Source organism: Canis lupus, chromosome 36 (assembly GCF_011100685.1).
Source record: "Canis lupus familiaris isolate Mischka breed German Shepherd chromosome 36, alternate assembly UU_Cfam_GSD_1.0, whole genome shotgun sequence".
Lineage (NCBI taxonomy): Eukaryota > Metazoa > Chordata > Mammalia > Carnivora > Canidae > Canis > Canis lupus.
In genome coordinates, this window is record NC_049257.1 from 26,133,404 (window position 1) to 26,158,201 (window position 24,798).

Below are 24,798 nucleotides of genomic sequence, written 5' to 3' on the forward strand. Positions count from 1 at the left end.
AAAAAAAATTATTCAGTGTGATCAAGTGGCATTTATTCCTGGGATGCAAGGGTGGTTCAACATGAGCAAATCAGTCAGTGTGATACATCATACCAGCAAGAGAGAAGATAAAAACTGTATGATCATTTCAGTAGATGCAGGCTTTTGACACAGTACGACATCCATTCATGATACTTACTTCAACAAAGTAGGTTTGGAAGGAACATATTTCAGCATAATAAAGGCCATGTGCTAAGCTACAGCTAACATCATACTCCATGGTAACAAATTAAGGGCTTCCTTCCTTAGGTCAGGGCCAAGACAAGAATGTCCATTCTCACCACTTTTATTCAATATAGTACTGGAAGTTCTAGCCACAGCAGTCAGATAAGAAAAAGAAATAAAAGGCATCCAGATCAGTAAGAAAGAAGTAAAACTTTCACTATTTGCAGATGACATGATATTCAGTATCAAAAACTACTAGTACTGATAAATGAATTCAGTAAAGTAGGATACAAAATTGATATGCAGAAATCTGTTGCATTTCTATACCCTAATAATGAAGCAACAGAAAGAAATTAAGAAAATAATTCCATTTAGAATTGCACCAAGAATAATGAAGTACTTAAGAATAAACTTAGCCAAAGAGGTGAAAGTCCTGTATTCTAAAAACCATAAAACATTGTTGAAAGAAACTGAAGATGCTATAAGTGGAAAGACATTATTCCATACTCATTGGAAGAACAACTATTGTTAAAATCTCCATTCTATCCAAATCCATCTACAGATTTACTGCAATCCCTATCAAAATATCAACAGCATTTTTCAAAGAAATAGAACAAATAATCCTAAAATTTGTATGGAACCACAAAGACCCCAAGTAGCCAAAGCAATCTTGAAAAAGAACAAAACTGGAGGTATGACAATCCCAGATTTCAAGATAGTCTATAATGCTGTAGTAATCAAAACAGTGTGGTACTAGCATAAAAATAGACAAAAATAGATCAATAGAACATGATGGGGAGCCCAAAAACAAAGCCATGCTTATATGATCAATTAATCTACAATAATGGCAAGAATATGCAGAGGGGGAAAAGGCAGTTTCTTCTGCAAATAGTGTTAGGAAAACTGGACCACTTTCTTACACCATACACAAAAATAAAATGAAGTAAGGACCTAAAAATGAGACCTGAGACTATAAAAATCCTAGAAGAGAGCCCAGGTAGTAATTTCTCTGACATCAGCCACAGTAACATTTTTCTAGATATGTCTCCTGAGGCAAGGGAAACAAAAGCAAAAGCAAACTATTGGGACTACATCAAAATAAACGTGTTCTGCACAGCAAAGGAAACAAAACTAAAAGACGTATATATGGAATGGGAGAAGATATTTGCAAATGACATATCCAATAAAGGATTAGTATCCAAAACACATAAAGAACTTCTACAACTTAACACACACGCAAGAAAAACAAATAATCCCCCCAAAAATTTAAAAATTAAAAGAAAAATAATCCAATTTACAAATGGGGAGGAGATATGAACAGACGTTTTACCAAAGGAGACACACAGGTGGCCGACACATGAAAAAGATGATGAGTTATGTTGAGCATTTCACACCTGACACCTATCAGGATGGCTAAAATCAAAAACACAAGAAACAAGTGTGGGTGAGGATGTGGAGAAAAAGGAACCCTTGTGTGCTGTTGGTGGGAATGCAAACCTGTGCAGCCACTGTGACAATATGGAGGTTCCTCCAAAAGTTGAAAATAGAATTACCATATGATCCAGTAATTCCTCTACTGGGTAATTATGCCCAAAGAATATGAAAACACTAGTTTAAAAAGATATATTTTTATATCTTTTTATATCTTTATATCCTCCTGTGTTTATTGCAGCATTATTTATAATATCCAAATTATGGAAGCAGCCCAAGTGTCCATCAAGAGATGAATGGATAAAGAAGTGGCATATATGTACATAATGGAATGTTACTCAGCCATTTAAAAAGGAATGAAATCTTGCCATTGGCAACAACATAAATTGATCTAGAGAGTATAATCCTAAGTGAAATTCAGTCAGAGGGCAGCCCTGGTGGCTCAGCCATTTAGCGCCTGCCTTCAGCCCAGGGTGTTGTCCTAGAGACCCGGAGTTGAGTCCCACGTTGGGCTCCCTGCATGGAGCCTGCTTCTCCCTCTGCCTGTGTCTCTGCCTCTCTCTCTCTGTCTCTCTGTCTCTGCCTCTCTCTCTCTCTCTCTCTCTCTCTCTCTGTCTCTCTGTGTGTGTCTCTCATGAATAAATAAGTAAATAATCTTTAAAAAATAAAAATAAATAAATAAAGGCAGCCCAGGTGGCTCAGCGGGTTAGCACTACCTTCAGCCCAGGGCGTGATCCTGAAGACCCGGGATCGAGTCCCACGTTGGGCTCCCTGCATGGAGCCTGCTTCTCCCTCTGCCTGTATCTCTGCCTCTGTGTGTGTGTGTGTGTGTGTGTGTGCACCTCTCATGAATAAATAAATAAATATTTAAAAATAAAAGAATTCAATCAGAGAAAGACAATACCACATGATTTCACTCACATGTGGAATTTAAGAAATAGGAAAAAAGAGACCTCAAGGAACAAACTCTTAAGTACAGAGAACAAACTAATGGTTACCAGGGGGGGAGGTGGGTGCGGAATGGGTGAAATAAGTAACGGAGATTAAAGAGTACACTTACCATGATGAGCACTGTAATGTATAGAATTGCTGAATTCCTATATTGTACACCTGAAACTAACACTTAACTACTGGAATTAAAATTAAATAAGTAAAGGGACTGTTGTATTCTAAACTTAAAGATTCTTTATACATTTTTATCAAATAGAGCCATTGCATTTTATTTCTGCCAAAACCGTGAGATCTCCTGGTTAAATGAGATTGTTGGTAGGAGCAGAGATTTGAGAAGATCCCAAAGAGATTTCCTATAGCTAGAAACCTGGGAAGCTAAGGGGAGAGAATGGAAAAATGTGCATGTGTGCATGTGTATGTGTGTGTGTGTGTGTGTGTGTATGTGTGTAGTAAGACTTGGGCCTCAGTATCTATCTACCTAGTAAATGAATGTGTCACTGTTTACCAGTGAAGTCCAGTCAGTTGCCTTGGAACTAACATGGTAATTTGGAGGGGGAAGGCAAAAGAAAGTACATACTTAATAAAGCTAAAATTATCTCATAATTTCTTTTTCCTCACTAGACTGTTTGACTTCACAGACACGACTCAGGCTGAGTGGCATGTTGGTAAGCATCAATTATTTTGTAAAACTCTATGGCCACGTTAAGAAAGATACTTAAAAATTGATTCTAAGTATATCTTTGTGGTTCTTAAACACTTAACTCACTTATTTGTAAATTTCGTTTTTGGATAAATGTGTTCATAGCTATAAAACTTTTCTTCCTAATTAGAAATTTGACATGTGATGTTTCCATTGTTATTCACTTCTAACTATCCTGTAATTTAATTATGAATTCTTCTTTAATCAAAGAGGTATATATTAGTGTTTGTGTCACCTCCAAACTTTATTTCTTACTGTTTTGTTGTTATTTTGTTGTATATTTACCTCTCATCACACTATGGTTGGGGAATATAATCTGTATGTTGTTGATACTTTAACACTATCGGATCTCCCTTTGCAGCCTGGGAATTTATCAATTATGAAAATTGTGAAAAATCTATGTGTGCTCAAAAATATGTTGTGTGTGTCTGTCAGCTATAATTTTTATACCATAAGGCCAACTTTATTAATCATGTAATTCAAATCTGCATCATTTATTTTTTGAGTAAACTTTTAAAAAATGTTTTAAATTTACAGTAGAAAGTTGGGGTTTTTTAAATAAAGCTAAATCCCTTTAACTTTCTCTTTCACTTACATGTGACCCATTTCTTTCCATTGTAGGACGGTCTTGTTAATGTAGGATGGATGGACTGTGCCACCCAGGACAACCTTTGTAAAAGTTTGGATATTACAACAAGTACTACTGCCTATTTTCCTCCTGGAGCCACTTTAAATAACAAAGAGAAAAGCAGTGTTTTGGTATGAATTACTAATTTCTTTATGTATATGTGAACACACACATTCAGGCATAATATATCATTTTGTAAACGGTGAACAAGGAAACAAATCCATTTATAATAAACAAGTATTTAGAATAGGTATTTAATTTAATAGTAAAGTCTATTATAAGTATTATTTTTACAGTGATATAGACCATTACATTTTATAACCCAGAAGTATGGGAAACATTCTTAGGTCATGTGAATTTTTAGTGGTCTGTATTTATGTGTGTATTTTCTAATATTAAAATACAGATCATTGGTAGGTTTGGCTGGGACTTGGTATCTGTTTTTCTTTAAACCACCCAGTTAGATTCTGGTATAAACTCAGTTTGGATATCTACTGTATGGTTCACCTCCCTAATTTCATGAATGAGGAGACAGATTCAAGCTAGTTATCAAAGAGAATCTGTGGCTCTGTCATAATCTTTCTAAAATCCACTTCCACTGCTACCAGAGCTTTTATCACCTTGTAATATACACTAATATATTTGTATTTATATTTTTCTCCCACAGTATATTTTTAAGTTTGAATTTTTTTATTATAATACCTCAAATCCCTAGAGGAATATCTGGCACATAGTGGACACTCTACATTGTGCCAATGTATATTACATACTATGTGCTAGGGATTTAGATATACTTATACATAAATATATAAATCAACAACTGTAAGTTACAATCCACTGACTAAATGTGACATACTTAGAGGACAGCTGGTGGCTCAGTGGTTGAGCGTCTGCCTTCAGCTCAGGGCGTGATCCTGGGATCCAGGATCAAGCCCTGCGTCAGGCTCCTTGCAGGGAGCCTGCTTCTCCCTCTACCTGTGTCTCTGCCTCTCTCTCTCTCTCTCTCTGTCTCTCATGAATAAATAAATAAAATCTTTAAAAATATAATGATAATAAATAAATGAATAAATGTGACATATTCCATTACCTAATTTAATCAGTCCTCTTTTGATGTTTAAGTTACGTACTTTTTCATGAGTATAAGAAGTGTTGTAATGAACAATGGTTGTTCATCTTTGTGCACTTCTTTAGTTACCTGTTTAGATGAAATAGCCTTGGCAATTTTCATTTCAATTTGTTTTGCCAGATTGCACTTAAAGAAAATTTTATATTGTGCCACAGTTCATAAGCATGCCCATTCATTCCCTTAATATAGATTCTTGCCTTCGGTGCTACAATCTCCTATTTTAATAGATCTTTCTGCTTTTTGATATAAAACTGCAAATTCAGGAGAACTTAGGAAAGACATAAATGAGTGATACCGGAAATGTAATAACAGGGAGTGATGAATTAAGTAGTCCTTGTCACTCCTCAAAACATTCAAGTTTTTAGGAAAGTAAAACATCTGTTGCCTCAAACTGAATTGGGTGTGCAAAGGTATGGTCAAATATAAACATCTTGGTTATCCCTCAAAGTCAGTTCTATTTTCACTGTTGGCAAATCTCGCCTTGTTTATTCCAGTGGCAGTGTTTTCTGCTTAATGGTTTGTTTTGTTGGCATGTGAGTTCCATTTATTCCTATGCCATAGGTAGTTTATGTCTTCCTTAACACTGTCTTTCCCAGGTAAATTCCAATTATAATACTTGACACCCAGCTAAGAACGCCCTTCTCTTCCCTCTTTCCTAGTCCGTATATTCAGCAAACATTTATTTACCAGGCCCTGACTGTGGACAAAATTGTACTGGGTAATTGGGGAGAAAAACAGATAAGATTCACTTATTTAATAAATGGTCCACACAGTATAGTGAATCATTACATACAGCATGGCCTCCTTGTTTGGGGATGTTATTTATAACAGCGTTTTACACCACTCATATCCTAGTGTAATTCTAAAACCCCATATACTGTCAAAGGTAATTTTGTGGTTATCTGCCATTTAAAAGTACCCAGTGTTTCTGTTTGCATTCCATCAGTAATGAAAAAAAATTCAATCTGTAATAAACTGGTTTAGTGTGTAGTGATTGTAATATAGTGGAGTTATAATTGTGAAAACTCTGTCTCCCCAAACTCATATTGGGAAATAATCCCAAAAATAAGCATGTAACTTTGCATTAGATAATAAAGAAAATTCTGGGTGCTATAATTAGGTTATTTTGAGGCACAGTTATTGTCCCAACTGATGTGTATGTTCTATAGTTGAGAAATGTACACCACATTACACCTTTAAAAATGATTTGCATGTACATTTTATAGGGGATATGTTCTGTGTATAATGAATAAATAACTTAAAGAGGGAGGGAGGGAGGAAGAAATTCAGAGGCTAGACCATATCCCTTGTAAGCGTAACTACCAAGTTTTACTCTGTGACAGGTTTATAATGAGGTTGTAGTGTATTAGCCACATATTCATATAAGCTGCTATATGAGTATTTTTAGTAAAATCTTTCTAATAAAAGTGATGGATGTCAATGACCTGGAGTACTGTGGCCTAAGATTTAAGAAAAAAAAAGGAAAACAAGTTTTAAAAGAAGAAACTTAGGGAAAACAGTTCTCTATTCTAATGTTGTACCCATTGTTCTTTCCATATGGTTATTCTCATGCTGGGCACAGGGAAGCTCTGAATACCATGAACTGTCATGACAAAACTACAAGTTTTTAATGGAGTTTCAGGTCTTCCAGGTGTAGTACTTGGAAGCTCAGGCACAGGTGGTTCATAAGTAAGCTTTTGGTCAGCCCCCAAATACATATTCCTGATGTGCCCGTTACTTCATCGTTGTCGTAATGGCTGCTTTCTTTGAGATTTACGAGCAGGGAGAGTGTGAGAAAAATAGGAGGATAAAATGTGGACAGAAAGAAAGGAAATTTGTTAGGTAGGAAGTGTGCCTTTTGCACTTGTTTTGTGTTTTAAACCTTTTAAGATAAGGCCTTTATCAGGATGCTTTACTCTGCCAAACTCCTAGGTGGTTAGGTTTTTGGACTTTATTTCAGAAAATCCCTACAGTAAAGAATATTTCAACTTTCCAGGTATAAATTTTTAATTCCTATTATTGTTTGGGTGTGCAGTGTCTTGGATCACCAAATATTCCAGTGTTTTAATTACCAAGTCTTTAAAAAATTTGTAAAGTGTTGGCATTCTGCAGAACATGATGAGCATTAAAATTAATCTGAACATAATACAGTTTTTTTTCCTCGATAATTCAGAGGTTATTCCAGGTTATTGTGAGGATTATTATAGAACGCACACCACAATTAAGAGAAAATTCCACATAATGGAATTTTACATCGACATCAGTATTTTTAAGAAACAGATCAGTTACACAGGTTTTTATTAGTTGCCCAAATACCATATACTTTAAAAAATACCTTTAGAATAAATAGCTTAAAAACCGTTTTTAACTTTTGTGATTTTTTTAATTAAGAGTTCTATGGAGAAAAGACACTAAAATAAATGGATGTTAATTCAAAAGATTACAATATGATTCTCTTATTTTAGTTCCTTAACTCATTGGATGCTAAAGAAATATATTTGGAAATAATGCATAATCTTCCAGACTTTGAACTACTTTCGGCAAACACACTAGAGGTAATATTTCCGTTAATAATAATAAATGGTAGTAAATGTTGGTAACATCTCAAGTCTTAACATTTTAAAATCAGCATTTGTTTATTCATCACTAGAGCGGAAGTAGCAGTTTCAAAGGATAGTATATATGTATATGTGTGTATGTGTATATGTACACGTGTATCAGCTACTCTGAGGTGCAACTTCAGGGTCGGTCTGGAGTTGAGGATGACATAACCAGTCCTGAATGGAGGGCTCAGGGAGAGTGTCAGAAAAGCCAAGATTTTGGTCACAGAGCAGCTTTGGATCTGATTTAGAATTTTAAGTTCTTGCTTACAGAACTATTTATATTGTTCACTGAGAATTAAATACAAGCAGCTCTAGAAAGACTGAGTTAGTAGTAAAATCTTTTTTTTTCCTGCTTCGTGATCCCAGAGCTAAGTCTGTTTGCCTACCAGACTCTGCTAAGCCTGAAAAGGCTTACTTCCTTACTTCCGACTTTTTAGCTATATATTGTTAAAACCATATATTGTTTTGGCACAGTTGTCTGCTTTAAGATTTTATAATTTAGTGATTTTTATCTTTTAATCTAGGATTGATTTACATAGCAGCATTCCAAAGAAATACAAAATAGAAGCATGAATGGGTCTGAATTTTAGACAGTATTTCAAAGTAATGGGTATGACGGCTAAAATTAACTTTAAGTCAAAGAAATAAAAAATAGAACCCTTAGACTTTCTTGACTCTGACATTATTTTATTATTCTTCCCTTTTTATCACTTCTAAGGATCGGTTGGCTCATCATCGGTGGCTCTTATTTTTTAATTTTGGAAAACATGAAAATTCAAATGATCCTGAGCTGAAGAAACTAAAAACTCTACTTAAAAATGAACATATTCAAGTAAGAAAAATGCATTCTCCCAAGCCTCCTGCTGGTGTGCTTTCTTACCAATTCAATACATAAAATCATATTTTAAGTAACATAAAAATGTTTATTTGAAACTAGGTTAAGAAACCACAAAGTGCCTTTGTCCTTCTGTTGTGATTTTGTTTTTCTATTAAAAATCCACAGTGATACCTGAAAGCAATTAGCTTTCATTGCTCTTGAGTAGCTGGTGTATCTACCTCTATCAGACAATTTTTCTGGAATGCATACTGTAGAAGAATATCGTTCCCTTTTTTAAGTTATTTTTTATGTAATAAATTTGAACTCATAGTTTAAAAATTAGGATATATAAATGAGGACAAAAATGAATTATTTAAAAATCACCCATATTCTCACGACTGTTAATAGCCCTACTATAAACTTACTGTGTAACTTTTCACACTTTTTCTGCATATGTTTTAGTATGTGGACATAAGTGTATGTGTGTACACATGCATATTGTAATGGCCATCACATTAGATGTATTTGTAACTGTGTATATGAACTTTTTTAATAAAAACGGATTTCACTATAGGGGTGCCTGGGTGGCGCAGTTAAGCATCTGACTCTTGGTTTCAGCCCAGGTCGTGATCCTCAGGGTCGTGAGATCAATCCCCACGTCCAGCTCTGCACATAGCATGACGTCTGTTGGAGTTTCTCTTGCCCTCTCCCTCCGCCCCTCCCCCTGTTCTCATTCTCTCTCTCTCTCCCTAAAATAAATCTATAAAAACAAAACCCAAACAAAAAATGGATTCACTATACAGTAGTCCTTTCTTTTCTGTAGGGGATATGTTCTGAAGCCTCCAGTGGATGCCTGAAACCACAGATAGTACCAAATCCTATGTATACTATGTTTTTTCCTGTGCGTCTGTATCCATAATAAAGTTTAATTCATAAATCGGGCACAAAAAAAGATTAACAATAATAATAAAATGGACAGCTGTAATAATATACTATCATGAAAGTTATGTATGGTATGTCTCCAAGTATCTTACTATATTGTAATTCACCCTTAAGAATTGATAGGAGAATCAGATGCTTAACTGACTGCGCCATCGAGGCACCGCCATAGCGAGGCCCGTTTTTATTTAAAAAGTTCACGTATGCAGTTACAGGTAAAATGCCTTCGTGCTGAGAAGAAGTGAGGTGAATGACACAGGCATTGTGGCGTGGTGTTAAGCTACTACCGACCTGACAGTGTGAGAGGAGGAGAATCCTATACCTCTGGCTGGAGTACAGTTTGACCAGTTGGGAACTGAAACTGTGGAAAGCGAAACCACTGATAAGGGGGGAGTTGCCGTATTCTCTTCTGTAAAATTTTTCACTTGACAGTATCCTATGTTTTTTTACATGATGTAGATATATGTGTATATATATACGTGTACACATTTGTATGTGTATATATAACATGTATATGTGTGTGTGTGTGTGTATGGGCCTGTGTGCATGTGTAGGTATGTGTATATCAAGTGTACTTCCTGGTCTTTAGAGATGATAAATATATACACGTGTATATAAATATATCAAACACATTATTAAACACAGGATATAGATATTTTTCATCATAGGGATGTCATCATCCCTAAAGTCTACGTAGTATTTCACTATATGGTAGTTACACCATAGTTGTTTAGTAAATTCTCTTTTACTAACATTGTCTCCATTATTTTTTATATCAAAACTATATACTGCAAAAATTCAGTATGAAGAATTTTTTTAACCAAGATTATGTTTTTCCTTAAATTGTCCTCATTACCAGTGTCCTCCAGAATATATTCTTACAATGTCAGTAACCATTTCTCCACGTCTGTGCCAACCATGATAGTGTTATTTTTTTAATCACCATTCTGATAGGCTGAAAGTGATATGTTAATAATTATCATTTTCATTTGCTTCCTAATGGGGTTGAAAAAGTTTTTTGTGATTATTATCAAATAATCATTCTTCTCCATTTTCTCTCTGCCTCTGGCCCATAGTCTTTCTTCTGAAAGGATGTTTATCTTTTATTTCTTAGTGGGTCCTTTGAAATCTTCAGATATTTTTTCATGGTTTATCATTTCCCTCTTAGCATTTTTTAGGCTGTTTTCCTTTACACCATATGAAACTGTCAGCCTTTGCTTTATTATTTCTGCTTCTGGGGTCTGAAAAAGTTTTCTCTCCCCCCCACTCCAAGGTTATACAGATATCCTCTATATATTTAGGAGAGTGGATTTCTTAAACAACTGACTATTTTCCAGAAGGTTTTCTATAAGGTTTTTGAACACTGTAGGATGCTTTTTTTTTTTTTCCTTAACTAAATTGAATTTCATTGTTAAATGTAAATTAATTATTTCTGGGGATCCCTGGGTGGCTCAGCGGTTTGGCGCCTGCCTTTGGCCCAGGGCGTGATCCTGGAGTCCCCGGGATCAAGTCCCGCGTCAGGCTCCAGGCATGGAGCCTGCTTCTCCCTCTGCCTGTGTCTCTGCCTCTCTCTCTCTCTCTCTCTCTCTATCATAAATAAATAAATAAAATCTTTAAAAAATAAAAATAAATAAATAAAATACATTAATTATTTCTATCTTTTATTTTCATGGCCAGTTAGCTTCTATTTAGAAACTGTTGTTAGAGCAATGTTATTTCTTTATGAATATTTTAAAAATGAGTGCATATGATTTTGTTTTCATCAAATTAAATTTTCTACTTTAGGTTGGCAGGTTTGACTGTTCCTCTGCACCAGATGTCTGCAGTAATCTGTATGTATTTCAGCCATGTCTAGCAGTATTTAAAGGACAAGGGACCAAAGAATATGAAATTCATCATGGTAAGAAGAGAAGAAATTTTTTTAAATTGTATTTATCTTCAAATAGTAATTTTTTAATTGTAGTTTTTACTTTGTTTTTTTAAAGTATTCTTTAATTTGCATGAGGTTGACACACTGTTTTATTAGTTTCAGGTGTTCAACAGTGATTCATTGTGTACATTATGTGCATTATGCTTTGCTCACCACAGGTGTGGTTACCATCTGTCACCACGTGGTGCTGTTAACATTACTAGTGACTCTGTTCCGATGCTGTACTTTCATCTCCATGACTTATTCGTTCCATAGCTCAAAGCCTATAACTCCCATGCCATTTCACCCATTTTGCCCATCTGCTCATCCCTCTCTCCTTCGGTAACCACCAACTTCTCTGTATCTATGAATCTGTTTCTACTTGTTTTGTTTTTTGAGATTCCACATATAAGTGAAATCCTATAATAATTATCTTCTCAGACTTATTTCAGTTAGCATCATATATTCTAGGTCCATCCATATGGTCACAAATGACAAGATCTTCAACTTTTTCATGACTGAGTAATAATACTCCATTTGTGTGTATTTCTGTGTACATACACACATCTTTATCTATCAGACACTTGTATTGCTTCCATATCTTGGCTATTACAAATAATGCTACAATAAACATAGGGGTGCATATATCTTTTCAAATTAGTGTTTCTGATTTCTTTGAAGGTAAATAATGGCTTTTTTTATTTTAGGGGGAACCTGTCTACTGTTTTCCACAGTGGCTGCACCAATTTATATTTCCCTCAGCACACAAGGGTTCTTTTTCTCTATATCCATGCCAGCTCTGCCCATTTTGTCTTTGTGGTATTAGGTGTTCCGACAGGTGTAAGGTGATATCTCATTGTGGGTTTGACCTGCTTTTCCCTGATGATACTGGATTTACTTGAGGGGTGCCTTGGTGACTCAGTCATTTAAGTGTGCAAGTCTTAATTTTGATTCAGGTCGTGATCTCGGGGTCACGAGATCCAGCCCTGGGTCAGACTCCATGCAACTTAAGATTCTCTCTTCTTCTCGGGACGTGTAGGCATCTCAGTTGGTTGGGCACCCGACTCTTGGTTAGCTTGGGTCATGAACTCATGGGTTGTGAGATCGAATCCCTTATTAGGCTCCGTGCTCAACAGGGAGTCTGCTTGAAGAGTCTCTCCCTCTACTTCTCCCCAACTTGCTCAGGATATTCTCTCTCTATATATATAAAATAAATCTAAAAAAAAGATTCCTTCTGCCTCTCACCACCCCCACTTGCACACACTCTATCCCTATATATAAAGTTTAAAAAAAAAATCATTTGAAAATAGCCTCTCCCTTTCAGTAGGTTGCCTTTTCTTTTTGTTGACTATTTCCTTCACTGTGCAAAGGCATTTTATTTTGGTGAAGTCCTGATAGTTTACTTTTGCTTTTATTTCCCTTGCCTAGACAAATCTAGAAAAATTATTGCTAAGGCCAATGTCAGAGATTACTGCCTATGTTTTCTAACAGTACTTCTTTGGTTTCAGGTTTCACATTTAGGTCTTTGATCCATTTTGAGTTTGTTTTTGTAAACCTGTAAGGAAGTGGTTGAATTTCATTCTTTTGCAGGTAGCGTCGAGTTTTCCCAGCACCATTCACTGAGGAGACTCCTTTTTCCCCATTGTATGATCTTGCCTCCTTTGTCAAAGATTAATTTTCTTTAGGATTTTATTTATGTATTTATTTGAGAGAGAGCGCTAGAAAGCACAAGCAGGGAGAGCAACAGAGGGAGGGGGGAAAGTGGGCTCCCTGCTGAGCCAAAGGCAGGTGCTTAACCTACTGAGCCACCCAGGCAGGCACTGATTAATGTCAAAGATTAATTGGCCATATAAGCATGAGTTTATTTCTGGGCTCTGTATTCTGTTCCATTGACCTAGTGTCTGTTTTTGTGCCAGTACCATACTGTCTTTACTATAGCTTTGTAATTTATCTTGAAATCAGGGTGCATGATACCTCTAGCTTTGTTCTTTTTTTTTTCAAGATTGCTTTGGCTTTTGGGGGTATTTTGTGGGTTTATTTTTTACCTTGTTTTATATGAATATATACTTCCTGTAAATAATTTTGCTTTTATTAGTAAATAGGTTTCTTTTGGAGAAGGATATTTTGAATTTAGTTCTTTTATTCTCTTTTAAATAATTCACTTTTTTCTGCTCACTGTTTTGATTAATGTTTCAGCAAGAATGCTGGTGACAAAACAGGTTAGTGCAGAATTTAAGGATGGTCTTAAGAAATGTAAGCAATACCTATAGTTTCCATTTCTATGTGCCCATGGTTGAGTTGCATCTCAACCATGGGCATTTTCCAGATTTTCCTTCTACTAAGACTATTAGATATTTCAATGGTTACTTTTAGCTCTCTTGAATTTATAATTAACATTTTTACATTTCAGCTTGTTTGGGACTTTAGCTCTGCATTCATGTACATACAATTGCAATTACAAAGATTTGAAATACCTTTTCTGAAATTCTTTTTTCTTTTTTTTTTTTAATTCTTTTTTTCATGATTACTTTGATTCTTCACAGTCTTTCATGGTTCCATACAAATTTTAAGATTATTCTAATTCTGTAAAAAGTGCCTTTGATGTTTTGCTAGGAATTGCATTGAATATGTAGATTTTCAGAGATCATATAGACATTTTGATAATCCTTCCAATCCATGAAGACTGTATATATTTCCATTTGTTTGTGTCCTCTTTAATTTTTTTCAACAATGTCTTATAGTTTTCAGAGTACAAGTCTTTTATCTCCTTGGTTACATTTATTCCTAGGTATTTTATCCTTTTTGATGCAATTGTAAATGGGATTGTCTTCATAATTTCTCTGATAGTGTGGTTATTAGAGTATAGAAATAGCACAGATTGGGCAGCCCAAGTGGATCAGAAGTTTAGTGCTGCCTTCAGCCCAGAGCGTGATCCTGGAGACCCTGGATTGAGTCCCATGTCGGGCCCCCTGCATGGAGCCTCCTTCTCCCTCTGCCTGTGTCTGTGCCTCTTTCTCTCTCCTCTCTGTGTTTCTCATGAATAAATAAATAAAATCTTTTTAAAAAAGAAATAGCACAGATTGAGGCACCAGGTGGTTCAGTTGATTAAGTGTCCAACTCTTAAGAGTGTCTGCATGGCTCAGTCAGTTAAGTATCTGACTCTTGATTTCAACTCAGTTTATGATCTCAGGGTTGTGAGGTTGAGCCCTGTGTTGCACTCCACACTGGGTGTGGAGCCTGCTTAATAAGATTCTCTCTCTCCCTCTCCCTTCTCCCCTCTCTACCCTTAAAAGAAGAGAGAACACAGATATCTGTGTATTAATTTATATCCTGTTACTTTACTGAGTTGATGTGTTCTATTAGTTTTTCAGTAGAGCCTTTAGGGTTTACCATATTAGTATCATGGCATCTGCCCATAGCGAAGTTAGTTTTTTATCAAATTGGATGCCTTTTATTTCTTCTCTGATTGCTGTGGCTAGGACTTCAGGACTCTGTTGGATAAAAATAGGGAGATTGGACATCCTTGTCCTATTTCTGATCTTAAAGGAAAAGCTTTCAGCTTTTCATAATTGAGTATGTTAGCTATGGGTTTGTCATATATGGCCTTTATTATGTTGATGTGTCTTCCTTCTACCCACTTTGTTGAGAGTTTTTATCACACATGGATGTTGAATTTTGTCAAATGCTTTTTTTCTGCATGTGTTCAGATGATCCTACAGTTTTTATCCTTCATTATTGTGATGTATCACATTGATTTATTTGCAGATATTGAACCATCCTTGCATCACTGGGATAAGTTTTACTTGATCATTTTGAAGGATTCTTTTAATCTGTTAATGAATTTAGTATGCTAATAGTTTGCTGAGGATTTTTACATCTGTGTTCATTAGAGATATTAGCCTCCAATTTTCTTGTTTTGTAGTGTCTTTGTCTGGTTTAGATATCCAGGTAATGATGGCCTTGTAAAATGAGTTCAGAAGCATTCTTTTCTCGTCAGTGTTTTTGGAAGTTTGAGAAAAATAGTTATTAACTCTTCTTTAAATGTTTGGTACAATTCACTTTTGAAGGCACCTGGTCCCGAACTTTTGTTGGCAATGTTTTGATTATTGATTCAATTTCCCAGCTAATAATTGGTCTGTTTAGATTGTCTGTTTCTTCCTAATTCAGTCTTGGAAGATTATATGTTTCTAGGAATTTATCTATTTCTTCTGGATTGTCCACTTTGTTGGCATATAATTGTTTTTAGTAGTTCTTTATATAATTCTTTTTATTTCTGTGATGTTGGTTTTAACTTCTCTTTCATTTCTGATTTTATTTAGGCCTGTTTCTTTTTTTTCCCCTCGATGTGTCTGGCTAAAGGTTTATCAATTTTGTTTATATTTTCAGAGAACCATCTCTTAACATTTTTTGTTTTTTTAGTCTCTATTTCATTTATTTCTGCTCTGCTCTTTATTTTTTCCTTCTGTTAACTTGGAACTTCATTTCTTTTTCTAGTTCCTTTAAGATGTAAGATTAGATTGAGAGTTTTCTTGTTTCCTGAGGTAGGCCTGTATCTCTATAAACAATTCAATTCTGAATGAGATCTTTGTTGGGTCGGGTACTCTTGGTTGTAGAACTTTTCCTCTCAGCACTTTTAATAAATCATGCCACTCCCTCTTGACCTGCTATGTTTTTGCTGAAGAATCAGCTCATAATCTTATGAGGGTACTCTTATATGTAACTAGTTGCATGGTTCTTGCAGCTTTTAAGATTTTCTTTCTCTTTAGTTTCAAACTTTGAAAGAATTTTTTAAATGTGTCTGGGCGTAGATTTATTTGAGTTCTACTTCTTTGGTCTTCTCTGTGCCCCCTAAGTCTCTGCTTTCCCCTGGTAAGGAAGTTTTTCAGCTATGATTTCCTCAAATAAGTTTCCTGCCTTTTATTCTCTTTCTTCTCCTTTTGAGACCTATAATGTCAATATTAGGATGCTTGATGTTGTCCTAAAGATTCCTTTATCTAACCTATATTTCTTTTTTATTCTCCTTTCTTTCTGTTGTTCAGCCTGGGGGATTTCCTCAACCCTATCTTCCAGATCCCTGGTAAATTCTGCTACCTTTAACTTGCTGTTGATTCCCTCTAGTGTCTTTTTAGTATCTGTTATTTGAATTCTTTGGCTCTGACTCATTTTTGATATATTTTATTTCTTTAAGTTCTCACTGTGTTCATCCATTCTTCTCCTGACTTCAGTGAGCATCTTTATAACCAATACTTAGAACATTTATTAGGTAGATTGCTTTTCTCCATTTCAGTTATTAGGTTTTTTTCTGAAATTTTGTCTTGTTCTTTTGTTTGGAACCTATTCTTTCTGTCTCCTCTTTTGCCTAACTCTGTGTTTGTTTCGTGTATCTGGTAGATCAATTACATGTGGTCAGGAAGGAGTGGCCTTCTGTAGAAAGTGTCTTCTTGGCCCACTCCCCCACCCCAATCACCAGAGCCAGGTGCTTGAGGGGTGGGGGCTCCCCTGGTGGCGACATGTGCCCTCCTGTTGAACCGAGCCACAGTTGCTGCAGGTACACTGCTGGGTTGGGTAAGGGGCCAGCCATGGCTACTGTGGTCACACTGGTGGGCAGGGTTAGCTCCCAGCACAGCTGGCTTCAAGACTGGCCATGACTGTTGCTGGTATGCTGGTTGGTAGAGGCCACCCCTACCCCCCGCCCCCACTCCAGTGTAAGAGCCACTCCCTTGGGGGCATCAGACCCAACTGAAGCCACCTGCCATCTCCTGACTTCTTTTAAGGTAATTTTCAGATTCCTTCTCACATGAGCAATGACTTTGTCTGGTTCCCTCACCAGTCTATCTCCTCCAGCACTTAGAATGGTGACTGGTGCATAGTAGGCTCTGTAAACAGTTGTTAATAGGGTACTGCCTCTGCCCAGTTTCTAGTCTTATCCCATTTCTTCCCCTCCAAATAATCTTTGCCCTGGCTGTTTGTATATCCTTCAAAAATACCATGTTCTTTGACTCCTCTGTGCCTTCACACAAGATTTTTCTTCCTCTTATTTTATCATTCCTTCTTGCCTCTAAAAATATTTAGCAAACTCCAAATCACCCACTGAAAACTCCTCCCCACCCTGGTAATATACCACAGATTTCCATGTACTTCCTTTTATGTGCCATCAATAACTTTATAGCATACCTGCTGTTAATTTCCTTGGATTTAAATAAATAGATAATGAGCGTTTACTTATACCAAGTATAGTCCTGGGGAATAGGGAAAAATGTGAACTAAATCTCTACCTTAAGGAACAGGACTAGTAAGGAAAACCAAGTAAATGAGTAAATTTTAAAATATCCAAAGTGAAGAGTAATAATCTGTTTTTGAATAATAAATTATCTTAAAACTTAGTGGCTTAAGGCAACAAACATTCGTCCACAGTCCCAGTTTCTGGTATTCAGGAATCTGAGGACAGCTTAACTGAGTGGTTGTGGCTCAGGTATTCTCATGAGCTTGCAGTCGGGATAGGCAGGAGCAATAGTCATTTAAAGATTAGACCATGGCTAGAGGAATTGGTACCAGGCTGATTCATGGGATAGTTTGGGGGCCTTAGTTCTTAATGGCTGTCAGCCAAAAGCCTCAGTTCCTTATCACATGGATTTCTCTGTAGAGCTGCTCACAGCGTGGCAGCTGGCTTCTCCCAGAATGAATGACCAGAGAGAGACACACAGAAGCAACAACATCTTTTATGTAATCTAATGTCAGTCAGGACACGCCATCACATCCGCCATATTCTATTGGTCACATACACCAAACCCTGATTCAACAGTGGTATGAATACCTGAGGTAATAACCATCATTGAGGATAATCTTGGAGACTGACGACTACCGAGACAAGCACGGGTTGCACTCAAGAGGAAGAACACTTAGGAGGGACAATCTGAGGTTAGAGAAAGCAATCTCTTTGTCGAGATCTAAGGTGTAAGTAATGGCTAACCAATTGAAGAGTTAGCAAGCATGTTCCAAGCACCAGAACCAGCACACGTACTCATGGACTCTGAAGAGAGAGCCTTATTCATTCTTAGAAAGCAAGATTTCAGGATAACTGGATTGAGTGTTGGAAAGGATTGAGACAAGGTTAGAGGGTTCTAAAGTCTGTGTGGCATCTGTCAGACAAAGGAATTTGGACTTCATCCTGAAGGAAAACAGATGCACTCATAGATTTAAGGAGACATAGGATTTAACTAGTAGTACATTTTAGGAAGGTGGCTGCCTAGAATGGATAGAAGCATGATTAGAGGAAGGGATGGAAGACAGAAGCCTGATGTATCCATCTAAGAGAAAACGGCTGCCTTGTTTAAATAATGGTAGTGTGGTTGAAAGGAAGTGAACTGATTTTTAAATACAAAGTCAGTATTTAAATAGAAAGTTAAGGGGCACTAGGGTGGGTCAGTCTGTTAAGCATCTACCTTTGGCTCAGGTCATGATTCCAGCATGCAGGAAGTCTGCCTCTCCTTCTCCCTCTGTGTGCATAGTCCCTCTCTCTAACAAATCTTTAAAAAAAATAGTATAACTTGATGATGATTTAGATGTGGGGAAGAGAAGGAAGCTCAGGTTTCTGACACTCAGTTGGCAGTTGATGACTGCACCGTTGAGTAAGAAAGAGAATACTGAGGGGAGGAGTTGACAGGGAGTAGACACCCTTAGCTCGCAGTTGAATATAGGCCTAGGCCTCAGGAGAGGAATTTGAACTGAAAATGTAGATAAAAATAATCATCATATCCATCATAATGGAAGCTTGGATGAGAATGAGCTTATCTAAGAGTGAATAGAGAGACAAGAGCAGAACCCCAAGGATCACTTGTAAAGGATGGTCAAAGATAGAGGAGTTTGTAAAGCATTCAAGCAGCAGCAGCTACAGAGTAAGAGAAAAAGCAGGGGAATGTAGTGTCATTTATAACCATATTGAAATATTTGTGAAAATATTTCTGCAGGGCTGTGAATTGTTGTTTTTTGTTTTGTTTTATTTTGTTTTGCCTGCCCTATGACATTTAAATCAGGTGTCAGGGTGCCTGGGTAGCTCAGTTGGTTAAGTGTCTGCCTTCAGCTTAGGTCATGATCCCAGGATCCTGGGATCAAACCCCGCATCAGGCTCTTTGCTCAGGGGGAGTCTGCTTCTCCTCCCCTCTCTGCTACTCCCCCTGCTTGTGCAGCCTCTCTGTCAAATAAATAAAATTGTAAAAAAAAAATAGGTGTCACACATAATAGGTGTCTTAGTATTGACTATCAGGTGAATAAGTCAAAGGGCACATAATAAAATGGACTATGTGCTGGTTGAAAAAATTATTTGCCAAGCCATGGAGTATATTCTTCAGACAAGAGGAAATCATCAGAGGCCTCTAAGCCAGGGACAGTATAATCAGATAAATGGTTTTGTAAATTGACTGTGGTAGCAGTGTTGAAAATGGATTAGTTAAGGAAGATGTTACACAAAGACCAGCTTGGTTATCATAATAGGCACAACTGAATTTCGGCAGTAGACAAAATTGGTTTCAGAGATATAACAGATGGAATGGATGGAGTTATGATACAAGGACAAAGAAAGAATACAAAGATCACTCTGGAAAATTTTACCTAGGCACCTAGTGGATGATTATGCCATTGCCAAGATAGGGAAGCTGAGAAAAGGGGCAAATTTGGGGGGAAACAGCTTCAATTATAATATATTTGAAATGTTTGTATGACATCCATATGAATATTTTCACTGGGCAATTGGTGATACAGGATTTGAATTCATAAGGGAAGTTGAGTTTGAAGAAACAAAGTTAGTAGTTAGGCCACAGTAATAGTTCAGGTGAGCGTAAAGAACACAAATACTGCAAATAGTGATTACTCAGCCACTGAGAATGAAGGAACATTGGAAAGATAGGTCCTCCAAGAAACAAAGCATGTAAGAAAGGTACTCTGGCCAGAGCAAACCTATTTACATATAGTATACAGAACACTCGGACCCTCACCAAAATCAATGTGTTCAATAAGTTTGTCTTCATTTCTTTATTATATTAAATATAAAAACTTTGAAATGTTTCTGTGGATAGAATGTGGATTTTAATTTTTCTCTTCAATTTCAAAGGAAAGAAGATTCTATATGATATACTTGCCTTTGCCAAAGAAAGTGTTAATTCTCATGTTACCACACTTGGACCTCAAAATTTTCCTGCCAATGACAAGGAACCGTGGCTTGTTGATTTCTTTGCCCCAGTAAGTTATTTTTACATGTCAAATTTCGGTGTTGTCAGATTTTCTCTTGTCATAGCAAAAAGGCATTTTCTAAATAGTCTTGAACCATGAGTACTAGAATTGTGTTACTCAGTTTTGGTCCCTATACATAGTGCTTCTAAGATTAGCAAGGATGGGGACGCCTGGGTGGCTCAGCAGTTGACCATCTGCCTTCGGCTCAGGGGTGATCCCAGATTCCTGGGATCGAGTCCCACATCAGGCTCCCTGCATGGAGCCTGCTTCTCCCTCTGCCTGTGTCTCTCTCCCTCTCTCTGTGTGTCTCTCATGAATAAATAAATAAAATCTTTAAAAATAATAGCAGGGTTGTCGTAGCCCCTCCAAGGATTAAATACACACACGCATAAGATTTGCCACTAAGTATAGTTTATTTTAATATATATTGCTTATTGTAGAAATTTGGGTTTTTTGTTTCATTTAGCTCAATGCGTATGAATTTTTGTTTCATAGTGGTGTCCACCGTGTCGAGCTTTATTGCCAGAGTTACGAAAAGCATCAAAGCATCTTTATGGTCAGCTTAAATTTGGTACACTAGATTGTACAATTCATGAGGGACTCTGTAACATGGTAAGTATAAAATACTTTATTTTTATTTTGTAAAATGATTTTTAAGTTACACTGACAGAGGTCTCTATTTTAAATGTATGTCTACATTTAGAGTAGTAAATTATTTAATCAATTTTAACAAAGTGATACAAAATTATTGGATTAAATTAATTATTGGATTAAAAACATGAACAGACATAGTTCAATGTAGAAATGGTATTATTTGTCAAACTTGGGAAAATATTTTTTTTTTTTTTTTTTTTTATTGGTGTTCAATTTACTATCATACAGAATAATACCCAGTGCCCGTCACCCATTCACTCCCACCCCCCGCCCTCCTCCCCTTCTACCACCCCTAGTTCGTTTCCCAGAGTTAGCAGTCTTTACGTTCTGTCTCCCTTTCTGATATTTCCCACACATTTCTTCTCCCTTCCCTTATATTCCCTTTCACTATTATTTATATTCCCCAAATGAATGAGAACATATAATGTTTGTCCTTCTCCGACTGACTTACTTCACTCAGCATAATACCCTCCAGTTCCATCCACGTTGAAGCAAATGGTGGGTATTTGTCATTTCTAATAGCTGAGTAATATTCCATTGTATACATAAACCACATCTTCTTTATCCATTCATCTTTCGTTGGACACCGAGGCTCCTTCCACAGTTTGGCTATAGTGGCCATTGCTGCTAGAAACATCGGGGTGCAGGTGTCCCGGCGTTTCATTGCATTTGTATCTTTGGGGTAAATCCCCAACAGTGCAATTGCTGGGTCGTAGGGCAGGTATATTTTTAACTGTTTGAGGAACCTCCACACAGTTTTCCAGAGTGGCTGCACCAGTTCACATTCCCACCAACAGTGTAAGAGGGTTCCCTTTTCTCCGCATCCTCTCCAACATTTGTTGTTTCCTGCCTTGTTAATGTTCCCCATTCTCACTGGTGTGAGGTGGTATCTCATTGTAGTTTTGATTTGTATTTCCCTGATGGCAAGTGATGCAGAGCATTTTCTCATATGCATGTTGGCCATGTCTATGTCTTCCTCTGTGAGATTTCTGTTCATGTCTTTTGCCCATTTCATGATTGGATTGTTTGTTTCTTTGGTGTTGAGTTTAATAAGTTCTTTATAGATCTTGGAAACTAGCCCTTTATCTGATATGTCATTTGCAAATATCTTCTCCCATTCTGTAGGTTGTCTTTGAGTTTTGTTGACTGTATCCTTTGCTGTGCAAAAGCTTCTTATCTTGATGAAGTCCCAATAGTTCATTTTTGCTTTTGTTTCTTTTGCCTTTGTGGATGTATCTTGCAAGAAGTTACTATGGCCGAGTTCAAAAAGGGTGTTGCCTGTGTTCTTCTCTAGGATTTTGATGGAATCTTGTCTCACATTTAGATCTTTCATCCATTTTGAGTTTATCTTTGTGTATGGTGCAAGAGAGTGGTCTAGTTTCATTCTTCTGCATGTGGATGTCCAATTTTCCCAGCACCATTTATTGAAGAGACTGTCTTTCTTCCAATGGATAGTCTTTCCTCCTTTATCGAATATTAGTTGCCCATAAAGTTCAGGGTCCACTTCTGGATTCTCTATTCTGTTCCACTGATCTATGTGTCTGTTTTTGTGCCAGTACCACACTGTCTTGATGACCACAGCTTTGTAGTACAACCTGAAATCTGGCATTGTGATGCCCCCAGATATGGTTTTCTTTTTTAAAATTCCCCTGGCTATTCGGGGTCTTTTCTGATTCCACACAAATCTTAAAATAATTTGTTCTAACTCTCTGAAGAAAGTCCATGGTATTTTGATAGGGATTGCATTAAACGTGTATATTGCCCTGGGTAACATTGACATTTTCACAATATTAATTCTGCCAATCCATGAGCATGGAATATTTTTCCATCTCTTTGTGTCTTCCTCAATTTCTTTCAGAAGTGTTCTATAGTTTTGAGGGTATAGATCCTTTACATCTTTGGTGAGGTTTATTCCTAGGTATCTTATGCTTTTGGGTGCAATTGTAAATGGGATTGACTCCTTAATTTCTCTTTCTTCAGTCTCATTGTTAGTGTATAGAAATGCCACTGACTTCTGGGCATTGATTTTGTATCCTGCCACGCTACCGAATTGCTGTATAAGTTCTAGCAATCTTGGGGTGGAGACTTTTGGGTTTTCTATGTAGAGTATCGTGTCATCGGCGAAGAGAGAGAGTTTGACTTCTTCTTTGCCAATTTGAATGCCTTTAATGTCTTTTTGTTGTCTGATTGCTGAGGCTAGGACTTCCAGTACTATGTTGAATAGCAGTGGTGAGAGTGGACATCCCTGTCTTGTTCCTGATCTTAGGGGAAAGGCTCCCAGTGCTTCCCCATTGAGAATGATATTTGCTGTGGGCTTTTCATAGATGGCTTTTAAGATGTCGAGGAATGTTCCCTCTATCCCTACACTCTGAAGAGTTTTAATCAGGAATGGATGCTGTATTTTGTCAAATGCTTTCTCTGCATCCAATGAGAGGATCATATGGTTCTTGGTTTTTCTCTTGCTGATATGATGAATCACATTGATTGTTTTACGGGTGTTGAACCAGCCTTGTGTCCCAGGGATAAATCCTACTTGGTCATGGTGAATAATTTTCTTAATGTACTGTTGGATCCTATTGGCCAGTATCTTGTTGAGAATTTTTGCATCCATGTTCATCAGGGATATTGGTCTGTAATTCTCCTTTTTGGCGGGGTCTTTGTCTGGCTTTGGAATTAAGGTGATGCTGGCTTCATAGAACGAATTTGGAAGTACTCCATCTCTTTCTATCTTTCCAAACAGCTTTAGGAGAATAGGTATGATTTCTTCTTTAAACGTTTGATAAAATTCTCCTGGGAAGCCATCTGGCCCTGGACTCTTGTGTCTTGGGAGGTTTTTGATGACTGCTTCAATTTCCTCCCTGGTTATTGGCCTGTTCAGGTTTTCTATTTCTTCCTGTTCCAGTTTTGGTAGTTTGTGGCTTTCCAGGAATGCGTCCATTTCTTCTAGATTGCCTAATTTATTGGCGTATAGCTGTTCATAATATGTTTTTAAAATCGTTTGTATTTCCTTGGTGTTGGTAGTGATCTCTCCTTTCTCATTCATGATTTTATTAATTTGAGTCTTCTCTCTCTTCTTTTTAATAAGGCTGGCTAATGGTTTATCTATCTTATTAATTCTTTCAAAGAACCAACTCCTGGTTCTGTTGATCTGTTCCACAGTTCTTCTGGTCTCGATTTCGTTGAGTTCTGCTCGAATCTTTATTAACTCCCTTCTTCTCTTGGGTGTAGGATCTATTTGCTGTTTTTTCTCTAGCTCCTTTATGTGTAAGGTTAGCTTTTGTATTTGAGTTCTTTCCAGTTTTTGAATGGATGCTTGTATTGCGATGTATTTCCCCCTTAGGACTGCTTTTGCTGCATCCCAAAGATTTTGAACAGTTGTATCTTCATTCTCATTAGTTTCCATGAATCTTTTTAATTCTTCCTTAATTTCCTGGTTGACCCTTTTATCTTTTAGCAGGATGGTCCTTAACCTCCATGTGTTTGAGGTCCTTCCAAACTTCTTGTTGTGATTTAGTTCTAATTTCAAGGCATTATGGTCCGAGAATATGCAGGGGACAATCCCAATCTTTTGGTATCGGTTCAGACCCGATTTGTGACCCAATATGTGGTCT

General features: G+C 36.8%; 1 protein-coding gene across 3 annotated transcripts in view; it reads left to right on the top strand.

Annotated features, from left to right (window-relative positions):
• The window catches only part of DNAJC10 (DnaJ heat shock protein family (Hsp40) member C10), a 78,597-nt gene that overhangs the window by 37,596 nt on the left and 16,203 nt on the right, over positions 1-24,798 (top strand). For all 3 annotated transcript variants that reach the window (XM_038585043.1, XM_038585042.1, XM_038585044.1), the window contains 7 exons: positions 3,208-3,251; positions 3,908-4,045; positions 7,506-7,595; positions 8,362-8,475; positions 11,185-11,299; positions 20,415-20,542; positions 21,029-21,145. In XM_038585043.1, the coding sequence (XP_038440971.1) occupies positions 3,208-3,251; positions 3,908-4,045; positions 7,506-7,595; positions 8,362-8,475; positions 11,185-11,299; positions 20,415-20,542; positions 21,029-21,145 (746 nt within the window). The remainder of the gene's footprint in view (positions 1-3,207; positions 3,252-3,907; positions 4,046-7,505; positions 7,596-8,361; positions 8,476-11,184; positions 11,300-20,414; positions 20,543-21,028; positions 21,146-24,798) is intronic.